The sequence below is a fragment of the Fukomys damarensis genome, unplaced genomic scaffold (assembly GCF_012274545.1).
Source record: "Fukomys damarensis isolate Sample0158 unplaced genomic scaffold, DMR_v1.0_HiC HiC_scaffold_22, whole genome shotgun sequence".
Lineage (NCBI taxonomy): Eukaryota > Metazoa > Chordata > Mammalia > Rodentia > Bathyergidae > Fukomys > Fukomys damarensis.
The window spans coordinates 27,306,754-27,329,839 of NW_022900934.1; the positions used below are offsets into that span (position 1 = coordinate 27,306,754).

A 23,086-nucleotide genomic window follows, 5' to 3' on the forward strand; every position below is an offset into this window, starting at 1 on the left:
AAAAAAAAAAAAAAAAAAAAAAAAAGAAAAGAAAATCAGCCTATTATAATTTTTTTTTTATGACTGAACTATTATAAATCCACAAGCAACGGTTCAGACACGGTGCTTCTGAAGTGTTTCACCCTCCCTGCCAGGCGCAAGCTGCATCAAGGAGAGGGTGGACTTCCCCACCTCTGCTCAGGCATCAGGAGAAAGGTGGGGTCATTACTGCTGAGCGCCAGCGGCAGTTGGAACAGGCATCCCAAGAGGGTTGGCAGAAGCAATCACCGGTGAGCCTGCCAGAGGTCCGAGGGGTGAAGGGGTTGGCACTGAAGAAATCCCTGAAAGAAAAGAGCTGATAGTCAGCCAGAGACATCAACCAAGTCAATTTTAGCCACCGGTTTTATGTAAAAAGTAACACAATGGAAATTCATTCTTTATTGAGACTTCTTCTTGGCCACATTTTTACATATACATCTCAAGTACATTTCTTGTAAATTCAAGTTAAAATGACAAATCCTACTGAATTTAGCTTGAAGAGTTTGAGCAGTTTCTTCAGGGTAAACAGCTAGTAACTGGAGACTATGCTTGGATTCTAACACAGGCCTAACTAGGGCAGCACACTGCAACAAACTACCTGCTCTCTAACCTGTGCTTTTTAACGTGGTCACCACAGCCAGCCACAGGTAGCTACTGAGCTCCTATTCTGTGGCTGGAGCAACTAAGGAACTCAACTTTTATATTTTCTTCAATTTTAATTAATTACATAGTCACTACTACACTGAAGAAGACAGGACTGCAGTCAAAGCGCACATCCTATTATATCATGCTGCTTTGATACCTAGCAGCTCCCAAAACTACTAAAAGTAATTTAAAGTGAGAAAGAAGTATTTTCCACCTCCAATATGAAGTGGTGCTTTGAAATTCCTACTTCTCTAGTTACCAGAATTACTTGTTATCTTGCCCCTCATCAGACAGTATTAAATTTTCAAAATGCTATATACAGAGTTGGATAGGATGTATACCCAGCACTCCGTAAAGCTGAGGCAGGAAAACTGCACGTTTGAGCCCAATCCCAGTAACTCAGCAATTTAGCAAGCCTTATTTCAACCCCTCCCACCTGTATCCTTGCAAAAAGCCCCAATAACCCTCCTTATATTCAAAGCACACATTCCAGGATACCTGAAATTGCAGACATACCAAACACTATATATACTATGTTTTTCTTATACATACCTATGTATATAAATCCTAATGTGTAAAGGACACAGTAAGTAATCAACAACATAGAATTAGAAAAGTATATTGTAGTGAAAATGATGGGAATGTGTTTCCTCTTGAAAGAGTCAAGACAAATTATTTTTGCACCGGGAGCAACAAAAACTGTGGACAAGGAGGTCTGTAATGTATATGATTTGAAATACAAAAGATTAAAAGAATATTAAAAAAAGTCTTTGATGATTGGCCAATTTAGGGCAACATTTCTGAGTTGTATTCTTCAAGATGTATTTTGTGTATATACAGAAAAATAATTTTATGAGACGATGTAAAAATCATATATAAGAATGTGATTATAGTTACATACTCCTATTTTTGCACATGGGTCTTCATACCCCACTCCCATTTACATTATTTTAGAGCTAGTGCTTTAACACCACCGAACACTTAAGTCATCTTTTTTCTGACCACATCTATTCCACTGAATGAATGGGTGCCTCATAAATGATTTAAACTGGTTCCTACTGAAGCTCTTTTCAATGTTATGTTATATAAATTAGGTTGTGAATAACCTTGGATATATGTCATTTTGTACACAGGTAGGATACTTGAGGATAAATTCTAAAAAGTAGCAAGTTCTTAAAAAAATAAAAAAGTAAGATCATGGCAATAATGAAGAGTCTCTGAGTATCCTCATGACAAGTGTACACAGTTGGATGCTGTCTACACATACAGCCCTCGATTTCTCAATCTTTCTGAGGGCTTCTCAACTACTGTCATTCTAAACTGTGAGACAAAAGATTTCTTACAATTTTTCAATAGCTTATTGGGACTTCAAGCACATCTGTAAGAAACTTTTTGGGATACTGTGATTCTGATCTGAAAGAGATGATGATATTCTACTGAAGACAGCTAACATATACTAAGTCATTAAAGTATACCAAGTGTCAAAATCACCTTGAAATCTGGTGGGAAAAGCTACACGGGCCAGTATGTCACTAAGGACACTCTACAGAAGGACACAAGAAATGAGGCCATGAGGGACAAAATTAAAAACAGTAACTGACTTCAACTTTGTTTTTTGAAAAAGGAATTCACAGTGAACTGACCTGACATCATGTTAGCGCTGCTGACAGGTGTACTGCCCCCTGGCATGCTAGATGAACCCATTCGAGCCTGGTCTTTCACAACAGTATCTAGAAAAGAGAAAAGTTAAGATTCTGTTTTGCTTAAAGGATTACACAAATTGGTTTGGGTGGCCTCAGAGTAGCTACCTTCAATCTTTGTGTTTTATTTCTACTTCATTATTATTTCTGGAATTTAAAATGGCAACTGCCTTCTTCACCGTGAATTACACTATTAGCACAAAATGGAAATACCTTTCCTATGCAATTGGAAAGGTCAACTCTTGAACCAATGGTAGGAAGATGAGGTAATTATCTGTAGTACAGCTGATTTAAAATGAAGCTGGTGGGGGGCCAGGGATGTAGTGGTGCTATGCCTGTCTGGCAAGCACAAGGTCCTGAGTTCAATCCCCGGTACACAAACAACTAAACAAACAAACCAAAATGAAGCTGGTGAGAAAAAAACACACAAAAAGAAAACAAAGCAAAACAAAACAAATCAAGCTTGTCATGCTGGGGTTTAATGGAGACAATACAATCAACCTAACCAGGTCAAGACAGATTTTACTGGAATGAATTGATTTTATTTTATTTTTTTGACAGGGTCTTGCTAAGTAGTTCAGGCTGGCCTCGAACTCAGAGAGATCCTCCTGCCTCAGCCTCCTAAGTGCTGGAAATATAGATATGTGCCACCACACTCGGTTCGGCATGAATTTAGTAGTTTACAGCTCAGCTATTCAAAGCATGGTGCCCAGTAGGTCAAAGCTATAGGTCTGTGTAGGTTAGTGCTATGACCACAGACCTCACTCTCCATCCCTATCAGCCTATTCATCTACTTCAGGTACAGGAGCCTGGGAAAGAGGGTAACTGATTCAGTCTAAAACCATCCTACCGCTCCCCATGAACAAATCAATGACGAAGCTGGCATCAATCACCATTGCCTGGGGTAGGTCTAAGTGGCATTACACTCAGACGGTATACTTAGCTACACTCACAAACCTAATCAAGGTGTTCATACAATACTGACATTTGTAATTCTCACTGGCTCTCTCCAATTAATGATTACTAGAGACAGGACAAGGGAGATTCACGCCACACCAGACACGAAGAAGTGTCACTCACACAGAATTTTAGAGGTAACAATCCTCTCAACAATTCTGTATAACAGTTGGTATTACTTTTCTTATGTGAAGGAACTGACTCAGTGCAGGTAAAGCAACTCTGCAGCGAGCTACCAGGAGCTGTACTGCAGCTCTCTATTGTACAGACTCTAGGCTGGAGCATTCTTCACATCGTGTTCTACCTCACCTCATAGTCTGCAGGGCAGTGTAGGAGGGCTTGCCCAGGCTCTTGGGGCTGAACAGTTGGACTCACAGAAATAGGGATGTTCCATGGCTTCTCTTGCAGTGAGCCGTGACTGGTGATCATATCGCAGCAGCTTATCCAGGAAATCCAAGGCTTCTGGGCTGACAAGGTGCTGGTTTTCACTGTGGACAAAGCGCTCCCATCGTTTACGAGAGTGTCTGCAAGGCCAAATGAAGGAATGAAAAATGGGCCACTGAGGGCAGAGGTTCCCAATTTCACTCCTATATCTTCCTTAGTGGCTAGCTAAGCAAACATCAAAGAGAGGTAAAATTCCAACTGGTTATCTTGTACCACTCTGCCACAGAGGGCATGGGGGCTACAAAGTTAACTGGAGATTGGGAATAGTAGTATAGCATAAAAGAAATCTAGGTCCTCTCAATTTTAAGAACTGTAATTCATTGGTTACTTTACTGGATGTGAACACTCCTATGCATCAGGGAGGGTCAGTGGCTGAGCTAACCAGCCTCTTTCACAAACACACACACACACCCCTAACATCTCTGCCACTTGACCAGCAAAAGACTGCATGAGAAGGTTCAGCTCTTGCTAGGTGGTTAGTATTTAAGTATTTTGTCTAGTCACTAACACCATAATAATTTGTGTGCACATCAGGCTATTTCTTTCTTGTGGGGAGGAATCTGTCATTTAAATAAGCAAGCTAAAGATCTTTATTTTTTGGGACAACAAGAGATAGAGCCTTGACATCGAGATACATCCCCAGCCACACACACCCTGTTTTTAAGTTTTGAGATAGGGTCTTGCTAATTTGTCTAGACTAGGCTCAAACTAGGAATCTTCCTGGCTCATGCTCTCAAGTAGCTAGAGGTGTATGCCACTGTGCCTTGCTAAGACTCTTGATTTCTGACTCAACTATAACCTTTCTTTCATAACCTACATTTCATTAACTTCACAGGAATCCTTAGATTATAATCTGCACTCTCGCCTGCTTAATATAACACCCTGCAACACCAGACTCACTCCCATTTTAGCAATGCTGACAAACAGAATAGGACTACTTTGAGGACCCAAAATACTAGTTTACATCCAAAGAGTTTAAGTCATAGATGTACAGATTTTCTATTTATGACTTACCTGCCCAAGATATCATTGAAACGGGGATCTAATTCAATGTTGTATTTGTCAATATAATCATATAAATCTTCTGTCCCCAGAACCTTGGCTATCCTCACCAACTAGTATTGAAGAAAGAAAAAAAACCCACACAACATTCAAATTACATGATTAAATCAACAATTAATCATAACCCAATCAACAAAAAGGCATCACTATGCCTCCAAGTATGAATGTTAACTACTACCACTTTAAACTTGAGTGTGGCAGAAATGAATTTTCATATAAAATTCCCTAGCTTGATGCATTATGAAAATGTTATAAAGAACAAATAAAATGTTTTATAATATGGTTGGTTCCTTCTCTTGAAATGTCCTCCTAATGGTCTTAACTTTTTCCCTCCTCAAAACCCAAATGAAGTCTGGGGATTTAGCTCAGTGGTGTTGCTGCCTGCCTCACAAGCTCAAAGTCCTGAGTTTGGACCCCAGGTACCAAATAAATGAATGAAGGAAAGAAGGAAGGAGGGAGGGAAGGAAGGAGGGAGGGAGAGGGAGAGGAAGAGGGAGAGGGAGAAAGGGAGAGAAAACCCAAATGAAGAAGTCTCTTCTTTTGGGAAGCTGCCCTTCGACACCCTGACTATTCACCACCACTGCGCTCTGTACATGTCACACTTTTACTGAGTGTTTCTTATCTGTTTGATTCCCTTACGGATAAGACTTTTCTCTATATCCCTCAGTTCAGCTTACCAACTGACAAGAGCTGCTGAATGAACTTCAGGTAGCAGTCTTTGACTCTTTGAATCATTAAAGATAACTACTATGCTCAAAGGGAAGTCAACAGGACTTCCATAAGGTTCTAGAAATTTTCTAGGTTCTCCTGAATGAAACCAATCCTTGATACTCAAGGGGAAAGTGCAGTTAGATTAAAAAAATACCACCTGTATTTCTACAGGTATATAAATTCAGCCATATAGAGATTCAAAGGATTACATAAGTATCACATAAAGTAAACATGTTAGAGAAAATATCTCCAGGGCTGGGAATTTAACTCAGTGGTGTTGTGCCTGCCTTGCAAGTGCAAGGTCCTGAGTTTGATCCCCAGTACCGAAAAAGAAAATATTTCCAAACTTAATATAAGTTCAGGTTAGGATATTCTACAGTAAGGCACTATTCTTTATGGTCTGGATGACAATCATAAGTATTATTCTTTGAAATGCACGTATGCTTTATAAAATATTACATGTCCATTTCACAATAAAACAAGCAATGTAAACTAAAAAGATCAGGGTAGGCAGGGAGAAGCAAATAAAATCTGATTCCAAAAGGCTGAACTGATAGCTCCCAAAAATACCCATCTGAGGATCAATGTTGGCAGGCAGAATAAACAGTGATGTGAAAATTATTCCCTATCTTATGAGATCCTGAACTAACAGGGTTTAGGTGGGGGAGGGAATCTATATTATATCAAGATGCACTGGTGTTTCTAAAGAGTGTGCAAGTCTTACCATCATTACATTAGATAAATGAGTTCCTTATGGGAACAATATATATTACCTGATCATAATTGTCATGTCCGTGGAAAAATGGCTCCTTCCGGAAGATCATACTTGCCAGCATACAACCCAAACTCCACATATCCAAACTATAATCATACATCTACATTAAAGGAAATGCACAGTTATCATATATGAATCCCCAGGCTTGTCCCTTCAAAATAAAAAATAACTTTTTGCCGGGCACAGTGGCATACACTTGTAATCCTAGCACTCTGAGAATCTGAGGCAAGAGGATCACAAATTGAAAGCCAGGAGTGGTAGTTCACACCTCGAATCTCTCAGCACTTGGGAGGCTGAAGCAGGATTGCTTTGAGTTTGAGGCTAGCCAGGGAAACATAGTTCAAGGCTAGCTTGAATTACACAGTGAGACCCTGTCTCAAAACAAAAACAAAAATAAAAAGAAAATGAAATAAAAATAAGTCCGCCAGCCAAAATTTCAGTAACTCCATGTAGCTCTCTTTTCAATCTTCTGTATATTCTTTCATCCAGTTTATAAACAACCTGTACATACTGTATGGAACTGTTTTTTTCACTTATACAAAATCCCCAGTTTATTTTATAAATGTATCAGAATTTAATATTAAAGTTTTCTATATTAGGACAGTGTTTTTGTTCATCACTATTTTGAAATTATGTTGTAAGGAATAGTTTAAGTGTAAATTGTGTTTTGGGGCTTAAAGTTACATTCTTTAGGTTCCAGAAATGGAATTTTTAGGACAGCAAAACTATTTTGTTTGGTTTTGGTTTTTTGAGACAGGGGTATGCTTTGCAGTTCAGAATGGCCTTGAACTCTGTGTAGCCCAAACTGGCCTCAAATCCACAGCAATCTTCCTGTGTCAGCCTCCCAAGCACCACCTTACCTGGAAGATTTTTAGCTTTTAAAAACATGTTGTAAATCTATCAGTAATTAAAAAATAACTTTTGTTGAAGGGAGTCTTTTTATATTTAGGGTACAATTTAGTAGATATATAAGGGAACAATTTTGGATTTATTCTTAAAGCTGGTTAAGGCTAGGTTGAAATTCAACCAGTTTTGGAATTTCTGACTAGAAAAAGTATTTTGGGTGACTTTTTTTCTCTTGGGATAAAATGTAGATTCATTTGTAGTCTACCGACATAATGCAACATAAATTATGCTGGATGAAATGATTTATATATTGTATTTCACATGCAAGGAATAGCTATGAAATGTGCATAAATGGTTTGCTCAAAAGCACAAAGTGACTTTTTGCAAGTTATGGGCAAAATAAACTTAGGACCAAAACTGTACTTGCTCTTCTCTTCTCACCTGATAGTCTACAAGTAGCTCAGGGCCTTTGAAGTATCGGGAAGCAACTCGGACATTATATTCTTGACCAGGATGATAAAACTCAGCCAGACCCCAGTCTATTAGCCGTAGCTGAAAGAAAAAAAAATGAGAATAAACCATAAATTTTTTTCCTCTAAGATATTATCATTCTGCCATTAGAATACTCTTAAAACTCCATGAATGTCACATTAAAGCTAGGTGTGGTGGTGCATACCTGTAATTCTAGCATTCTGGGAAGCTAAAGAAGAGGATCACAAAGTTCAAACCTGGCCTGAACAACTGAGACTCTGTCTCAAGAAAAAGAGGGCAGAGGATGTAGTTCAGTACAAAGGTCCTGGGGTTAACGTTGGGGGGTGGGCTGGGTGGGAAAAGAAATAAAAGGAAAGAAGGAAGGAAGGGACAAAGTTACTAGTTACCTATAGCTGTTAGGATAAAAATAACATTTCTTAGCTTAATATGCAGCTTTCTCCACATTCTCAATGCATGTTTTCATGAATTTCTTAAACTGTTCACTTCGCTAAAACATTCCTGATCTCCAATGTTCTGCTATCTACCAGTGAACAGCTTGCTATTTTGAGGGACACCAAATTTAAATTAGCTCCTCAATGAAGTCTTTCTAATCATGCAAGTAGAATGAACAAACTATTCTTCAGTCCTCTGAACCTTAGACATACTTCTTTAGTGTAGTTCTTTGTGGTCTGTTTGTTTCCTTTCTTTTTAAAAATATCCTTGAGGGTAAGACTGTTTCATTCACCTTTATAATTTGTAGAATTTAACACAATTCCTGGTACATAATATAAACTTATATACCAGTAAATATTTGCTGAGTGAATTTCACCAAAATGAGTCTTGAAAGTGGACAGAGACTAGTAAGACAAGCAGCACTTTATCTGATCAATCCATGTTCTAAAAGTGTGAACAGCAGGCCTTAAAGAATCATACCTGACCAAACAAGCACTAAGTCAAATCGTTTATAAAGTAAGTCCCCGATTTACGAATGAGTTCCATTCTGGGAGAACATTTCTATGTTGGATTCGTTTGTAATTCAATAAAGTGGGTCTTCTACAGAGTATCTGTGAAAGTTTGCAACTTCAATGTTCATAAGCTCGGGGCTCACTCAAAACTAAACCTCCAATTTCTAGCAAACCCAACTCTACTCATATTCTCTTTGATTAAAAGTGATCTCGGGCCGGGGATTTATTTAGCTCAGTGGTTCTGCCTGCCTTGCAAGCATAAGGGCCTGAGTTCTATCCCCGGTACCAAAACAAACAAACAAACAAAAAACCAACCAACCAACCAACCAAACAAAAAAACCAAAAAGCACCTAAAAGTGATCTCAACCATTCTATCATTTAATTCAGGTGAAAACAAGACTGACTTTGGATTCTGTTTCTCTTGCAACTCATATTTCATCTATCAACAAATCTTGTCGGCACTACTGTATTCTTTCTTGTTTTTTGTTCTGCCATATTCTGCCGTACGATCATCTCCAGTGCCTCTGCTACCACCATCTCTCTTGATTTACTGCAACAGCCTGTTCTCCTAACTGGTCTACCTAATTTCAGTCATCTCTACTATAGACAGTAACCAGAACAATCCTTTAAAAAAGCTGTTAGTTTTAAAACAATAATAGAGGCTGGGGATTAGGTTTTGAGTTCAATTCCTGGTACTGGAAAAAACAGAAAACAATTATAGATTCACAGAAGTTGCAAAAATAGAAGTTCTGTGCACCCTTCATTCAGTTTCCCTCAATAGTAGCATTTAACATACCTACAAGAAAACCAGGAAACTGACATTGGAACAATTCATACACAGAACTTATTCAGATTTTACTAGTTTTGTACTACTAGTATGAATGTGTAGTGCAATTTTATGATACCACCAGATACAGAACTCTTCCATCACCACAAGGGTGCTCCACATGCTATTCCAAGTCTTAATAAAAATCTCTTCTCAATGTATTGTTTTCATGAGGAAAATGTTATGTAAATAGGATTGGATCATTACATATCACTTTTTTTTTTTTTTTGAGATAGTCTTGTTTTGTAGTTCAGACTAACCTTGAACTCATGGTGATTCTCTTTGCCTCAGGCTCCCAAGTGCTGGTATTACTGGTATGTGCAAATAATAGTTTTTGATATAGTATTGCTTTTTTCACTCAGCATAAGATCATCCAAGTTGCTGCATGTTAACAGTTCTTTCCTTTTATTACTGAGTGACACTACTTACAAACAGTAATACATGATATGGTTATACCATTCATGTAAGAACTATATTTTTCTTCCTTTTTTGAAACAGGATTCTGCTTGTAGTTTAGGCTGGCCTCAAACTCACTCTCTGGTGCATGGTGGCCTCAATTTGGAGTGATCCTTCTGCCTCAGCCTCCCAAGAGCTGGGATTACAGGTGTACACCATTCACATCTGGCAGTATTTTTTCCCCCAATTTTGAGCTATTAGAAATAAAGCTTCAATCATGTTTACAGGTTTTTACGTAGACCCAAGTTTTAGATAAATGAGATTATACAGTAAGCATACATTTAATGTATGTTGTTTTATGTTTTTGGTATCAGGGATTGAACTTGGTCCCTGTGCTTGCAAGGCAGGCAGTGGAACCACTCAGCTAAATCCCCTACATTTAATGTATGAAACCGACCAACTATGAAACCATTTCGCATTTTCCAAAATGCTAAAATTTTACATTCTCACCAGCTATGTACAAGATACCAAATTTCTTCATATCCTCTCCAACACCTGGTATTATCATTATTTTTTATTTTAGCCTCTATATATGAAGTGAACTAGTGAGAACATAATTGTTCGTCTCAGACCCTGAAAAAAACTTTCCATCTTGAGAAAAGGTCTGACAATGACCTGTAAGGGTTTACATGATTTGGTTTTCTTTACCTCATTGACTTCATTTCCTGCTCTTCCCTTTTTTTTTTCCTATCCCAGCTCTATCCTTGCTACTGTTTCAACATGCTAGCCTGTAATACTATGTTGTATTTTGTATTTTAGTTTTTCACTCTGGCTTATAATTTCCATAGCATCTGTTATTCCCTAATGTCTCAAATGATAAGCATATCTTCTGTAAAATATGTGATTTTTTTGTCATTGGTTCTTGAGGCAGTTTCAGAACAATAAAGGTCAAAGAGTGGTGCTGGGGCACTGAAAGCCGCAGAAAGCAAAATTTCTCCCTCTGTCCTCTTTTTGTATGCATCTTTACAGTGCCTGCTTTGGCAGCACATGTACTAAAAGGAGATTCTGAACAGACATACTTTACTGAGTTTTGCCACTCAGTCTATCAGCATCAGATCAGATCCTTTATCTGTTAAATCACTTTGCTGTATGATTGTCCATACTTCAATCACAATTACACAATGAAGTCTCCCTAAAAACCTAAAAGGACAGAGTTTGGAGAGTTTCTGGATAGCCATGTGGAGGATCCAAGATGGTGTGTGCTTAGAGCTGACACGGAGGTTCTCTGCCCCCTTTCCCAACATGCCTTGTTCTATGCAACCTTTTTATCTACACCTTTCATAATATCCTTTCTAATAATCTGATAAATATGTTTTGGGTTCTAGTAACCCAGTCAAGTTAACTGAACCCAAGGAGGAGGTTGTGAGAACTCCAAATTACAACACGTTGGTCAGAAGCAGAGGTGAAAGAACCTGGGTCTTGCAAAGGGAGGGTGGGAAAGTTCTAGGATCTGATGTCAGCTCCAGGTAGACAGAAGCAGAATGAATCAAATTAGAGGACATCCAACTGGTATGTGCAACTATAGAATTAACTGCTGACTTACTGATGAGGATAAATCCTCATGTCTTTTGGGGTCACAGAACTGATCTCAGCTGTGAATATATACTAGGGACTGCATTTGAATTGGTTTTTCCTCTACTTGTTCAACATGCGCACAATCTTGCTTTAGGGCTTTTGTTCTTGCATTTCCTCTGCCTGTGACACATTTCTTCCTGTTACTGCATGCCTGGGCCCCTTTTAGCATTCTCTAAAAGTATCACCTTTACAATGAAACCTTCCTTTACCCCTTAAAGCTGAAACACCTCTGCTATTCTCTATTCCCTTATTTATTTGTCTTCAATGCCACTTTAAACTTTCCACCATAACCAGCCTCCTCCAAATATAACCTCTTTATGGATAAGCATTTTTTCCTCTGCTTTGCTCACATGTACATCCCATCCCCAGCCTCTAAAACAGTGTCAGTTACATAGTATGTGTCTAAAACATCACTAGTTTAGTCAACAAATCACATCCCCCCAAAATGCAAAGGATAATTACCATTGCTTTTAAGAGGTAGGCTTGATCACCATAAAAAAGTAAAATGTAGCCGGGCATGGTGGTGCATGCCTGTAATCCCAGCACTTGGGAGACAGAGGCAGGAGGATCCCTGTGAGTTCAAGACCAGCCTGGGCTACACCGTGAGTCCCAGATCAATCTCAACTACATAGTGAGACCCTATCTCAAAAACAAAAACAAAACAACAAAAAAACCAACCAAACGAAAACTAAAATGTTACAAAGTACATGGCCATTACAGCTCTCATGTAAAAGCATGTGTAGAAGTCAAAGGCCTCATGACACTTGCTAATCAAAGCAGTATTTTCTTAACACTTAAGAATTTTACACTTTTAATTCTCGCATTTAACCTAATGGCATGCACAACAACATTATACTCACTGTACAGCTTAAGAAAAAGAAAGTAAATGAGACGAAAGAAGTTTCTCAGGAAACTAGTTATCATTAAGTTAAGAAAAACCTCATTTCCTATTCTAGACAAATGTTTTACCCATTATACAAATGGAAAACATTGACAGCATTCTCAGAAACATAGATAAAGGTTTAAGTATGCTGATTTAATTCAGTCAGTCACTAATTTTTATTGAGTGCCTAGTAAGGGTCATGGACTATGACAGACACTAGGGATAAAGTGCTGAAGAAGGGCTTTACTCCATCATGGAGATATAAAACTTGTCAGACTGTTAGTTTACCTTTCTATGCTCATGATCAATCATGACATTATGGGGCTTCACATCTCTGTGCATAATTCCCATGCTGTGACAATAATCCAGGGCCTGAGAAAGGGGCAAGGAAAGAAAAAGTTAGCCTGTGTAAAAGTGATTTTTTAAAATTTGTTTTTGGCACTAGGGATCAAATTCTGGACCTTGCGCTTGTGAGGCAGGTGATGACACCACTGAGCTAAATCCCTGGCTGAGTGATTTTTTTAAAAACATAGTCCTGACTTTTTCTTCCATGTATGTAGTCCTTCTAGCTCACAATGACCCTGGGAATCAGGATCAGGACAATCACTCCCACTACTATTATTCAGTAACATGTTTAGGATCCCACAGTCAAGCAAATTCAGATTCAGAACCTCAAATTCTGTTTATAGGGTAATTTCGAAATTCTTTCTGTTCAGAAGAATTCAAAGCATACACCAATTGCACTATTTCTAATTTCTCCCTTATTCAAAGCCTAGATTATCTCTAGAACCACAACCTCTCAAAATATCTGAAGAACAGATAATTCTTTAGTGGCTAAGAATATAAAACAGAGGTTGACAAACTACTGCCATGGGCTATATCTGGCCTGCTATCATTTCTTGTGAATAATGCTTCATTGACACACAACCAGCTTGTTTGCATACCATCCATGGCTGCTTCTGTGCCATAACAGCAAAAAAGAATCCTATGACAAAGACCCCTTGGCTCATAAAGGACTCTCTGGCTTCAATGGAGGTCATCAATCAATTCAATTTGAAAAGTTTGTAACCTCAAAGTAAGGTGAACCGAATGACACAACCTTTCAGTTAATCCTGGCCTTTCAGTCAACTGATGTCATTAGCCAAGTTCTTGCCTTTCCTCAAGGGCAACTTGGATTCCTACAGCTGGTGCATTAGGCCTGATGCCAACCTGGTTTAATAAGAAACTTTAGCCAACTCTCAGCAATTCTTGCCTCTATAAAGGTGATACTGTAACTATTGGAAGCAAGATATATTTGGTGATCTCATTATCAAAGTCTATTCTCAATCAGCAATCCCTAAACAGAGATTTACACAATTCTTGGGATAATGACCCTTTGAAGGTTAAGTTAAAGTTTATGGTTTCACTTGTTGAATCTTAAGTAAAATAAAATACACTGGAAGCTAGCACATCAAGAGCTATTTTTATAAATTTTGACAATATCATTTACTCTTGGCTCTTTTCCAAATTCTTCACAAAGCATTAAAAACTGCATTCCTACTACTACCAGCTTATAAAACTTACAGTAGCCCAAGGGTTTGAATACTATTAAATTATCATTAAAAACTTAGCTTATACATATAGGCCCCTTCTTTCATATAACTTTACATAGTTTGCTGGGTTTTCTACCATCAACTGGACTATTTAACAAAGCCAAGGCTAATTTAAAGATATTAAGTATCCAAAGCTCCTTACCTTCAGAATTTCATACATGTAAAATCGAATATCATAGTCTGTTAACGTCTGGTACAATTGCTGTTAAAAACAAATGCAACATTTCAGCCATGAAATAAAGCTAATAGGAAAGCAATTTCTCATCCTTACAGTAATTTAAACTAAGACTTAGCTCAACTGCCACTGTTTCAAGACCCGTATATTCACTCTTATTTCTCCAACTTAATACTCATTTTAAAGAGATACTGTGGGTTTTCAACTGTGAATGTACAAGTGCAGAAATACTTAAACTTGCATTGGTGAAGTCATAATTCACAGCTGGGAGAAAATACACATTTACAATTTACTTTCCTTTTCCACTACTTATAAGACACTTTCGCAAAGACAAAAAACCCTTAAGTGGGGAACTAAACTACCTTCTACAGCACATTTATGTGTTATCATCACTAGGTATGTCGATGGCACAATGCCAAAACTGTTGAGCTACTTTAACAGAACTATTCCTGTCCTAAGCTGAAATTAAAACTCTGAACAACTGTTAAGTAGCCTGTACAGTTTCCAAAGGGCTGCAGAATTTTTACTTGTACATATTTTTAAATACCCAGTAGAATCCTCTGATAGTTTTTTTTTTTTTGGTAACAGGGTTAGAACTCAGGACCATGTGCTTGTGAGGCAGGCAGTGGAAACACTGAGCTCTCCTGATAGTTTTTTTAAAAAATTGTCATTCTAATTCTAAAACAATTTCCCTTTTATTTCTCCCCTCTTCCCCTGCTTTTTTTTTTTCCCGGTGGTGGTGGGGGACACACCAGGCAGGTACGGTGCCCCTGAGCTATATCCTCAGTCCTCTGCAACAGGGTCATACTATGTAGTTTCAGTTTGCCTAAAACTCACAGGGATCCTCCGGCCTCACCCCTTTCTCAACAAGAGTTCTTCCACTTACTGATATATAACATTCTTGATAGTGCTGCAAAGGCAAGTCAAATATCTTCACAATTTATACTCCAAGAAAGTGCCCCTATTCTTCTGGTATACTGGAATTAACAAGTGTTTGAAATTCTGTAGGCTACCCAATATGTGCTAGAGCAGAAATCTTACATCCTCCTTTCCCATTCCCCACCTTTTATGATCTATAGCCCAGGGGACTGCACAGTAGTTCAGTGACAAGACTGCTTGCCTAGTATGCATGAAGCCCTAGGTTCAATCCTCAGTCTCAATGGTGGTGGTAGTGGGGTAGATAGCTCAGTTGTTTTCGACAAATTCTAAGGAATAAGTAGTTTCTATTATTATACACAATATATTTCTTCTTGAATACCCTTGTCCTAAAGTAACTTGCCATGTAGCCAGACCGTGGGTGAACATGTAATGTTGTCTTTATTAGGGTGGACATGAGCAGAAACTCTCAAAAAGTGGCAAAAGTGGTAAGAGATAAATGTAGTCATTAAAAAGAGCACTAACCAAATAAATGGGCACTATATGGAAAATGAGCACTACTTGTACAGGAGCTTTTCTATTTTAAGATTGAGCAATGTAAGGATGAAAAATTCTTTTAAAACAAGTGAGAAACAAGTTCTTCTAATACTATCACCCATAAATGGCTATGTGGTCTAAAAACGCCACAGGTTTAAATATTTCGCTATATATTATACCTTGAAGTCTGTGTTGTTTACATGTTCAAAAACCAAGGCGGGGGTTCGTGACTAGAGGAAAGAAAAAAAACAAAAAACAAAAAACACACGTTAGTAATGGAACTGGCAGTCTTAGCAGGCACAATGTTTGCAGATGCTGCATGGTGAATTTGGCAGGCCTTGCCTCAGTAGTAAGAAACCCTCTGTTGCGATAAGCCCTCCCCGCTATGATCACCACCACTTAGGTCATTTTTAAGGATGGATTCAAACAGAAGACAGGGAGCTGAAGTCTCACCAGGCTCTAGGCAGCCCAACAATGCACCCATCGCCCATCAGCATCGGACCTGAGTTTGCAAAATGGATTAAGACATTTCAGTTTCCAGTGCTATCAGTCTCTTAGCCTAGAAGAATAAGAAATAGTCTGTGGGTCTCTTTGAAAGAAAGACCTAAGCCAGTTAAAATGGTATATGGATTAAGCACTTCTAAAGCATGAGTTAATGCAGAGAGGGTTAGGGGAACAGAAAGAGGTCAGCTGTGCTCCGGGTCCACCTCAGGCCTCCTGGGCCTTGCTAATGCCTATGATACTCACCACAGGGTCTTTTACAATGTCTGCCAATGTGATGATGTTGGGGCCTCCTCTTAAATTCTCCAAAATCTTTATTTCACGCTTAATTTTCTTCTTTTTTACTGGCTGAAAGGGTAAAAATGTTATCAGTGAAAAAAGTTTCAGAACATTCCAACAGGTAGTATAATTAATGAAGGTGTAAGACTTCTGAATTCCCTTCTCCTGGCACTATGCTGGCTAACTCTGTAGCTACAAAAGCTAAATTAAAGGAAAAAAGATTTCCATTCCAAAGACCAGAGCACTGCAGAATTAATGTCTCAATCAACAGCACCCCTCCCCCTCACACACACTGGGGACGGAACTCAGGCCTTCGTGCTTACCAAGCTGGCACTGCCAAAGCACTGCGCTACTCAGCTACATACCCAGCCCATATTATGAGTCCTAATATGCTGTTTTTCAAAACTTTACTTACTAGTAATTTAGCTGGTTATCGATACTAAGCTGTATCATAAAACAAACAAAACAACACCACCAAAAAAAAACAAAACAAACTTTTTAACACGAGTCTTTTCTTATTTCTTCCTCTTAAGTCAACATAACAGTAGGTGAAAGAAATCAGGGCCAACAGCAAGGACACTCAAAACTGTCTTTGTTAAGAATAACCTGAGGGTAAAGTGTGGGTTTTGAGTCACTGTCTCATACAAACCCTACCTTTAACAGATTCATTGTGTGCCTATGGGTAAATTATGTAACTTCTGTAAGCCTTTCATTATATGTAAAAGGAGTAACAAACAGAATCAAGTAAGATACCTGAAAAGAGCACGAATATTCCTGGGACATAATACATAGTAAGTTTGGTTTGCATTATCACCAACACTCTTATAAATAAATCCCTTTGGGCCAGGGAGGTAGCTCAGTAGCACTGTGCCTGCCTGGCAAATGTAAGGTCCGGAATTCAATTCTAGGTACTAGGGGAATAAAAAAAAAAAAAGAATCCCTTCTTTTTAAAGGACTGAGCATGGTGGCACATGCATATATTCCCAGCAATCCCAGCACTGGGAAGCTGATGCAGGAAAATCTCCAAAAATTTGAGGCCAGTCTGGACTATACATCAAGATCCTATCTCAAAACAACAAAAAAAGCCAAAACAAACAAACACACAACCTCTCCCAACAAACTGCTTTGCAGAATCTACACAGTCTATCTTCCAAGTTCTTTTGTCTTCATTTTTTTCCACATCTGTTTTGGGATAGAAATTCTTTGCGTTTTTCTGAGGACTCTGTTCTATCTGTACCTGTACTAGCCCAAGAAAAATATAACGCAAACCTCGTGTAATTTTAAATTGTCACACCAAAAAAGTAAAAGCCCAGACACCCAACCCCTCCTCAAAAAAATTTTTTTTGGTGGTACTGGGGATTCATACTAGGGCCTTCCACATGCTAGGCAGGTGCTCTACCACTGAGCTATATCTGCAGTCCTTTTTTAAAAACTTGAGATAGTGTCTCTAGTCAAGTTGCCCAGGTGGGTCTCGAACTTGGGATCATCCTGCCTTGGCCCCCTAGAATGCTGGGACTGTAGGTATACACCACCATATCCAGCTAATCCATGGTTTCCTTATCCTTGCTCCTACCAGAACTCAGCACATTGGCTGGAAAGCAACGTGATCATTTTCTTTTCTTTCTTCAAGTATTCAGATCTTTCCAATCTGCCAGCCTATCTGAGAGATCTTTTCCTATCCAGAGACTAATACATCAACCCATTTCCTATTTTCTACCAAGTTGCTACTTCCCAATAGCTGGCTTATGGCAAAAAGCTATTAGTTTATAAAATTTATTTATAGAATCCTTCTAATCTATAAATTTATAGAGCTGGTTCATTACAGACCAGGCAGGTGATTTATACTCTATCATAATCACTGTAACTTTTTCTTATCAGATGAGTAGGGAGAGATGAAAACTTTTAAATACAGCTGATGAAAGAACTTCACCTATAAGCATGTCATCTACTGCATACTTGTAGCGTACAGTACAATTAGGAAAAGTGAGCTGAAAATAAAATCTAAATCACCCTTCACTTAAAAACAAGCTCCCACCCACCTAGAGTATAAAGCCTTAAAATTTTTAAGACCAGAAGGAAATGTAGAAATTAGATTTCTACTAGGACTTCACCAATTTAATCTCCCTTTTCAAGTCCATTGCTCATGTACAGTCACATGGTTTCTATAATTCAAGTGAGCCTAAGCTTTCAGCTTATCTATCTTGGCTGCACTGAGTAATGAGGACTTGTCTTAGGCCACATATAAAATATGTAATTAATGTATGTAACAAAATTATTATTTTTTGTATTTGTTATATAACATTAACAAGGGCAGGTGGACTGCAGATTAGACATGCCTGTTTTACATGAAATCTTTCTCTCACTTCTTTCTCTCTTTTCCTCTTGGTTTATCCTAGAAAATAAAATGCTTCCCTTCTCTACTCCCAACAAGACCTACCCAAATCTTCCTCTTTCTGCCTGAAACCAGTGTACAGAGCTTTTCATAACTTCCAACCTCTTCTGTATTACAAGACTCATTATATATGCCTTTTATATGGCTATAAATAATATGCTATTTCATTCTATCATATACCTTTCCATATGAAAACCACCCTACAATTATACAACTTGTCTCTCAAGTATATTTCCATACATGATTTCTGTATCAACCTTGAGAAAAGTAAAACCAGATTATTTCATTTTCACAAAAGAACTTCTAGGGTTAACTGCATTCAGAGTTTGGATTAAAATCCAAGTTTCTGATTTCTAGCCTGCTTCTCTTTCTACATGCCACATGAATATTAAACTCCTTGGTTCTCAAATGAAGCAGTTTAGCCAATTCACAAGGGTACTGTGGGATATTTTAAAATTTTGAGGAAAATCCATTCAACAATATTTTGTATTTGCCAGCCATTAGGTGTACTATCAGCTTGAGGCAGTTCACAGGTTCAATGTTAGACTGAACTATACAGTCCTTTTGAGAACCTATTTTTGTTTTTTTGTTTGAGACAGGGTCTCGCTATATAGCCCAGGCTGGCCTCAAACTCAGTGATCCTCCTGCTAAAGCTCCCAAATGCTAGGATTACAGGCATTTGACAGCACATACAGCTGTAAACCTATTTCTATGAAACTGGGTTTTAAATAGTTACGATCCCCCCCCCGCCAAAAAAAACCCAGAAAAGCAGAGTGATAGCTAGCATTCAGTAGAATTTAAAGATCTGAGAAGCTGTGCAGTGACTAATAGGTTTACATCCCCCAACAGCAATTAGGGTTACATAAAAAAGAATGAGTCTTTCTTTAATGAAAGTCTATAATTTTAAAAGTGACTACAAAGTTGTAAAATAGTTATTTAGAAAAAAAATTAATTAATTAATTAATTCATTCATTCATTTATTTAAGAAGTTATTAAGATGTAGCTACTAACTATTAGAAATTTCTTTTGACTCAGGGGTATCATAAAACATTACTGAGGTGCCTGGGATTCATCTCAGCAGCACCATGCTTGCATGGCAAGCGCAAAGTCTGGAGTTCAACTCCCAAGTACCAAACAAACAAAAAAACTGAGATGAAAAAAGTGCTATGAATTGAAAAAATGGGGAACACTCAGGATGAGTGGAAAGGTTGGTCCCTGTGGTAAGGAGATCTAAGATAAGTTCCTAGGACATGATAGTATGCAGTACAGTAACAATGAAAGTACAAGCTTCATATTGGCAACCCATATTATCCATATCTATATAAATACTCTGCTGCAAAACAGAGTATCAACCAACACTGACTTGTATTACTACAGGACAATGGTAAACCTAAACTGAGAAGCAGTGACCTCCTCCTCCAAGTTATGTGCTTTCCCATTTGCCTTAATCCCCATCACTCACTAATCTAAGCATGGGGAATTATATCAGACTAGCTGCACTGATGTTATGTTTGCCCCTTAAAGCTGGTATTTGTGACTCCTCATTGCTACAAAAAAGGTTGTCTTATTTATTGAAAATAAAAACATAGAATGTAATTAAAAATACAATAAATGAATATCAGCTAAACTGAGATCATATCTTAAATCCTTTCCTCTACTACAATCTAACTGTATGACTTGAGTGAAATCATTTTTCTTGCTTCAGTTCCTGATCTGTCAGGTAAGTACAATCTATTCTTTGGACTTTATAGAGGATATAGTAAAGGGCCTAAACCACTCCAAAAGCCTTTTAAATGTGATTTATAAAAAGACATTACTGACTTTTTTTTTTAAATCTACATTCCAAATACCTCTGAAATTGTCTGTCTTATACTCACCTTGAGAATTTTAACAACAACCTTTTCATTATTTGTGATGTTGATGGCTTCAAATACTTCACTGTATTTACCCCTGCCTAGTTTTCTAACCAGTTGGTAGTCGTCTTGATTCCTGTGAACAAAAATTCAGAGTCAAAAGGATTAAAGAATTTCAAATTAGGGCTGGGGATTTAGCTCAGTGGCACTGTGCCTGCCTCCCAAAACTTATAATAGGAGTAAAATATAGGGGTTATTTTAAATGTTTCACTGTATTTTTAAAACTTAGGCCATTTAAAAACATGTGTAAAAAATAAATATACCAAATTCTAGAAATAGAAAAATTTGCCTTTCAATTTATTCCTTCAAATTGCAAATTGTTCACACCCCTACTGGCAAACCACGGAGAGATTGCATTAGAATTTGTTACAAACATTTGTCTCAAGTACAGAGAACAGTTTTTACACTTTCCTGTCCCATTCTTCCTGGACCAATGCTGGCACTTAGGGTTGTAACAACACTTCAGTTAGGCTCTACTTTGAAAACAGCTCATTTTTAATGGGCTTCCGCAAATATAATGCTTTCAAATATATAAGTTTTACCTCTCACTTGCCCTCCAGAGCAAGCTCTATGGATCGATCATCCATGTAATAGAGTCTGTCAAACATAATAAACATCATGAACCATAGTTAGGAGCCCTTTCTTTACTTTTACCCATACTCTCTGCCAATAAACATCAAAGGTCACAGAGATAAAGGATAAAGGAAATGTCAACACTTTCCCTCACCTTCAACTTAGATGACTTTGCCCTAAAGAATGACAAACATAATTTCTTTAATAAGGTCTAAATTCCATTTACTCTTAAGAGAATCCAACATGTACTAAATCAGTCATTCACTATCTGTCTTCTAGCAGCTAAAAAGAAAGCAAATAGGGCTGGAATGTAACTCAATGGTAGAGCGCTTACCTAATGTGCACGAGGCCCTAGGTTTAAAATCAAGCATGAAAAAGAAAACAAATTAAGAAAGAACAAAAAAGGTACAAGAAAAATGGACAATGTAATAATCCTGACAGGTATATGGAAAGAAACCTTTTCCTCAGTTCTCATTGAGGTCACAAACAAACATGGCTCCATGTCAAAAAATTTAAAGGGCTGTTTCTGCCATTTAAGAAATGTAAAACACTCAAATGTAAAGACAGTGACTGAGGTTTGTACAGTTAAACATAAATATTATCTACAGTTCCCAAGTCTGTGAAGCAAGTCTGTGAAGTAAGTGAAGAACTGCTAGATTATCAAGAGTGATAACATTTACTGATTGGTACCACGGGGTCTTGATCACATTTTTAGGGTTCACAATACCTCTTCATTTCTGAGACAAAAATATTTACTGTTTAAAAACCATGGTATAACATGGATGAAAATACACCCTTATGGCAATTTATGGTGAGTCTTTAAATAGGCTATGGTGATCATATGTAGTCAGATATAAAATTTGGTGCACAAGAACTGTATTTTTGAGTTTTCAAGTTGTTTTCTTTTGCACTTGAATGTCAAAATGCTTCTATTACGAAAAGTATGATATGATCAAATAAATGCATGCCACACTGGGATAGGAAATGCAAACATTCAAATGAGTCTGCACAGAGAATTAGGAGGGCAAACACAGCTGTTCAGGCAGACTACAACTGTTCAAGATGGAATTTGGGCTGAATTCCCTCATCTCATGATAAGGGCAAATGTTTAAGGATTTAATTTTGCTTTTCATCAAAAAGAGAACAGCTTTTTGGAAAACTGTTCCATCCTTTAGTATCATGGGAGAACATTTTCCAATTCTAAAATATAACACTTTTATAATAATTTTTTGTTTTCAAAATCACTAAAGTATCAATTTTCACCTATCTGCAATGTCCTTAGCTTGACAGGGAGGCTGATAGGTTAAATCTTTGTTATCAGTTTCAGGTATAGAATATATAAATAAAAATAACATTTCAGAGACTGAAATGATTTTAAATGGTAAGCCCATCAAAATCATTAACTTGCCACTCTGCTTCATCACTATAGAACAAAACCTGCAGCTAAAAGAAATTAAAGTTGTGCTTCAACTTCAAGGTTTGGAGAAGCAGAATCAGGGAGTTTACCAACATGAATTAGTCAACAAGCCTGCAAGATTCAGCCCTTTGAATGAGTACAGTGAAGTAAATGGAAACAATTACCCCCATTCCACCACATGTGACTCGTAGTCCCAGTACTCGCGGGGTCTGTGTGTATTAACATCTGTGTAAACTCTGGCCCTGCTTGGCACGGGTCCCGACATGTCAGACAGGTTGGCGGACAAAGCTGAACTTGATGTCTGAAGATCTGTCAAAGACTATGTTTGGAGGCGGCTGGGGGGAAGACTTTATTCAGACCAGTTTTCTTCAAACTGCCGAAAAAAAATGCAAAAAGGCCAAGAAATCATTTTTTTAAGTACATGGTAATAAAAATATAAGAAAAAATTCATTTTCCAAACAGTAACAGTCTCAAATACATCTGATTCTCTTCATTAA

General features: G+C 37.8%; 1 protein-coding gene across 3 annotated transcripts in view; it reads right to left on the minus strand.

Moving 5' to 3' along the window:
- Csnk2a1 (casein kinase 2 alpha 1) overlaps positions 1 to 23,086 on the minus strand; it is a 69,823-nt gene that overhangs the window by 10,645 nt on the left and 36,092 nt on the right. The window contains exons 2-13 of one of the 3 annotated variants that reach the window (XM_010621474.3): positions 22,754 to 22,962; positions 20,564 to 20,675; positions 16,262 to 16,363; positions 15,694 to 15,744; positions 14,069 to 14,128; positions 12,623 to 12,706; positions 7,600 to 7,710; positions 6,311 to 6,412; positions 4,779 to 4,879; positions 3,696 to 3,844; positions 2,307 to 2,393; positions 7 to 320 (exon numbers count right to left, since the gene is read on the minus strand). In XM_010621474.3, the coding sequence (XP_010619776.1) occupies positions 205 to 320; positions 2,307 to 2,393; positions 3,696 to 3,844; positions 4,779 to 4,879; positions 6,311 to 6,412; positions 7,600 to 7,710; positions 12,623 to 12,706; positions 14,069 to 14,128; positions 15,694 to 15,744; positions 16,262 to 16,363; positions 20,564 to 20,675; positions 22,754 to 22,854 (1,176 nt within the window). In that variant the 5' untranslated portion in view covers positions 22,855 to 22,962 and the 3' untranslated portion in view covers positions 7 to 204. Of the gene's footprint in view, positions 1 to 6; positions 321 to 2,306; positions 2,394 to 3,695; positions 3,845 to 4,778; positions 4,880 to 6,310; positions 6,413 to 7,599; positions 7,711 to 12,622; positions 12,707 to 14,068; positions 14,129 to 15,693; positions 15,745 to 16,261; positions 16,364 to 20,563; positions 20,676 to 22,753; positions 22,963 to 23,086 lie in introns of those variants that run through there. The other 2 variants (XM_010621473.3, XM_010621472.3) reach the window with 2 other exon arrangements.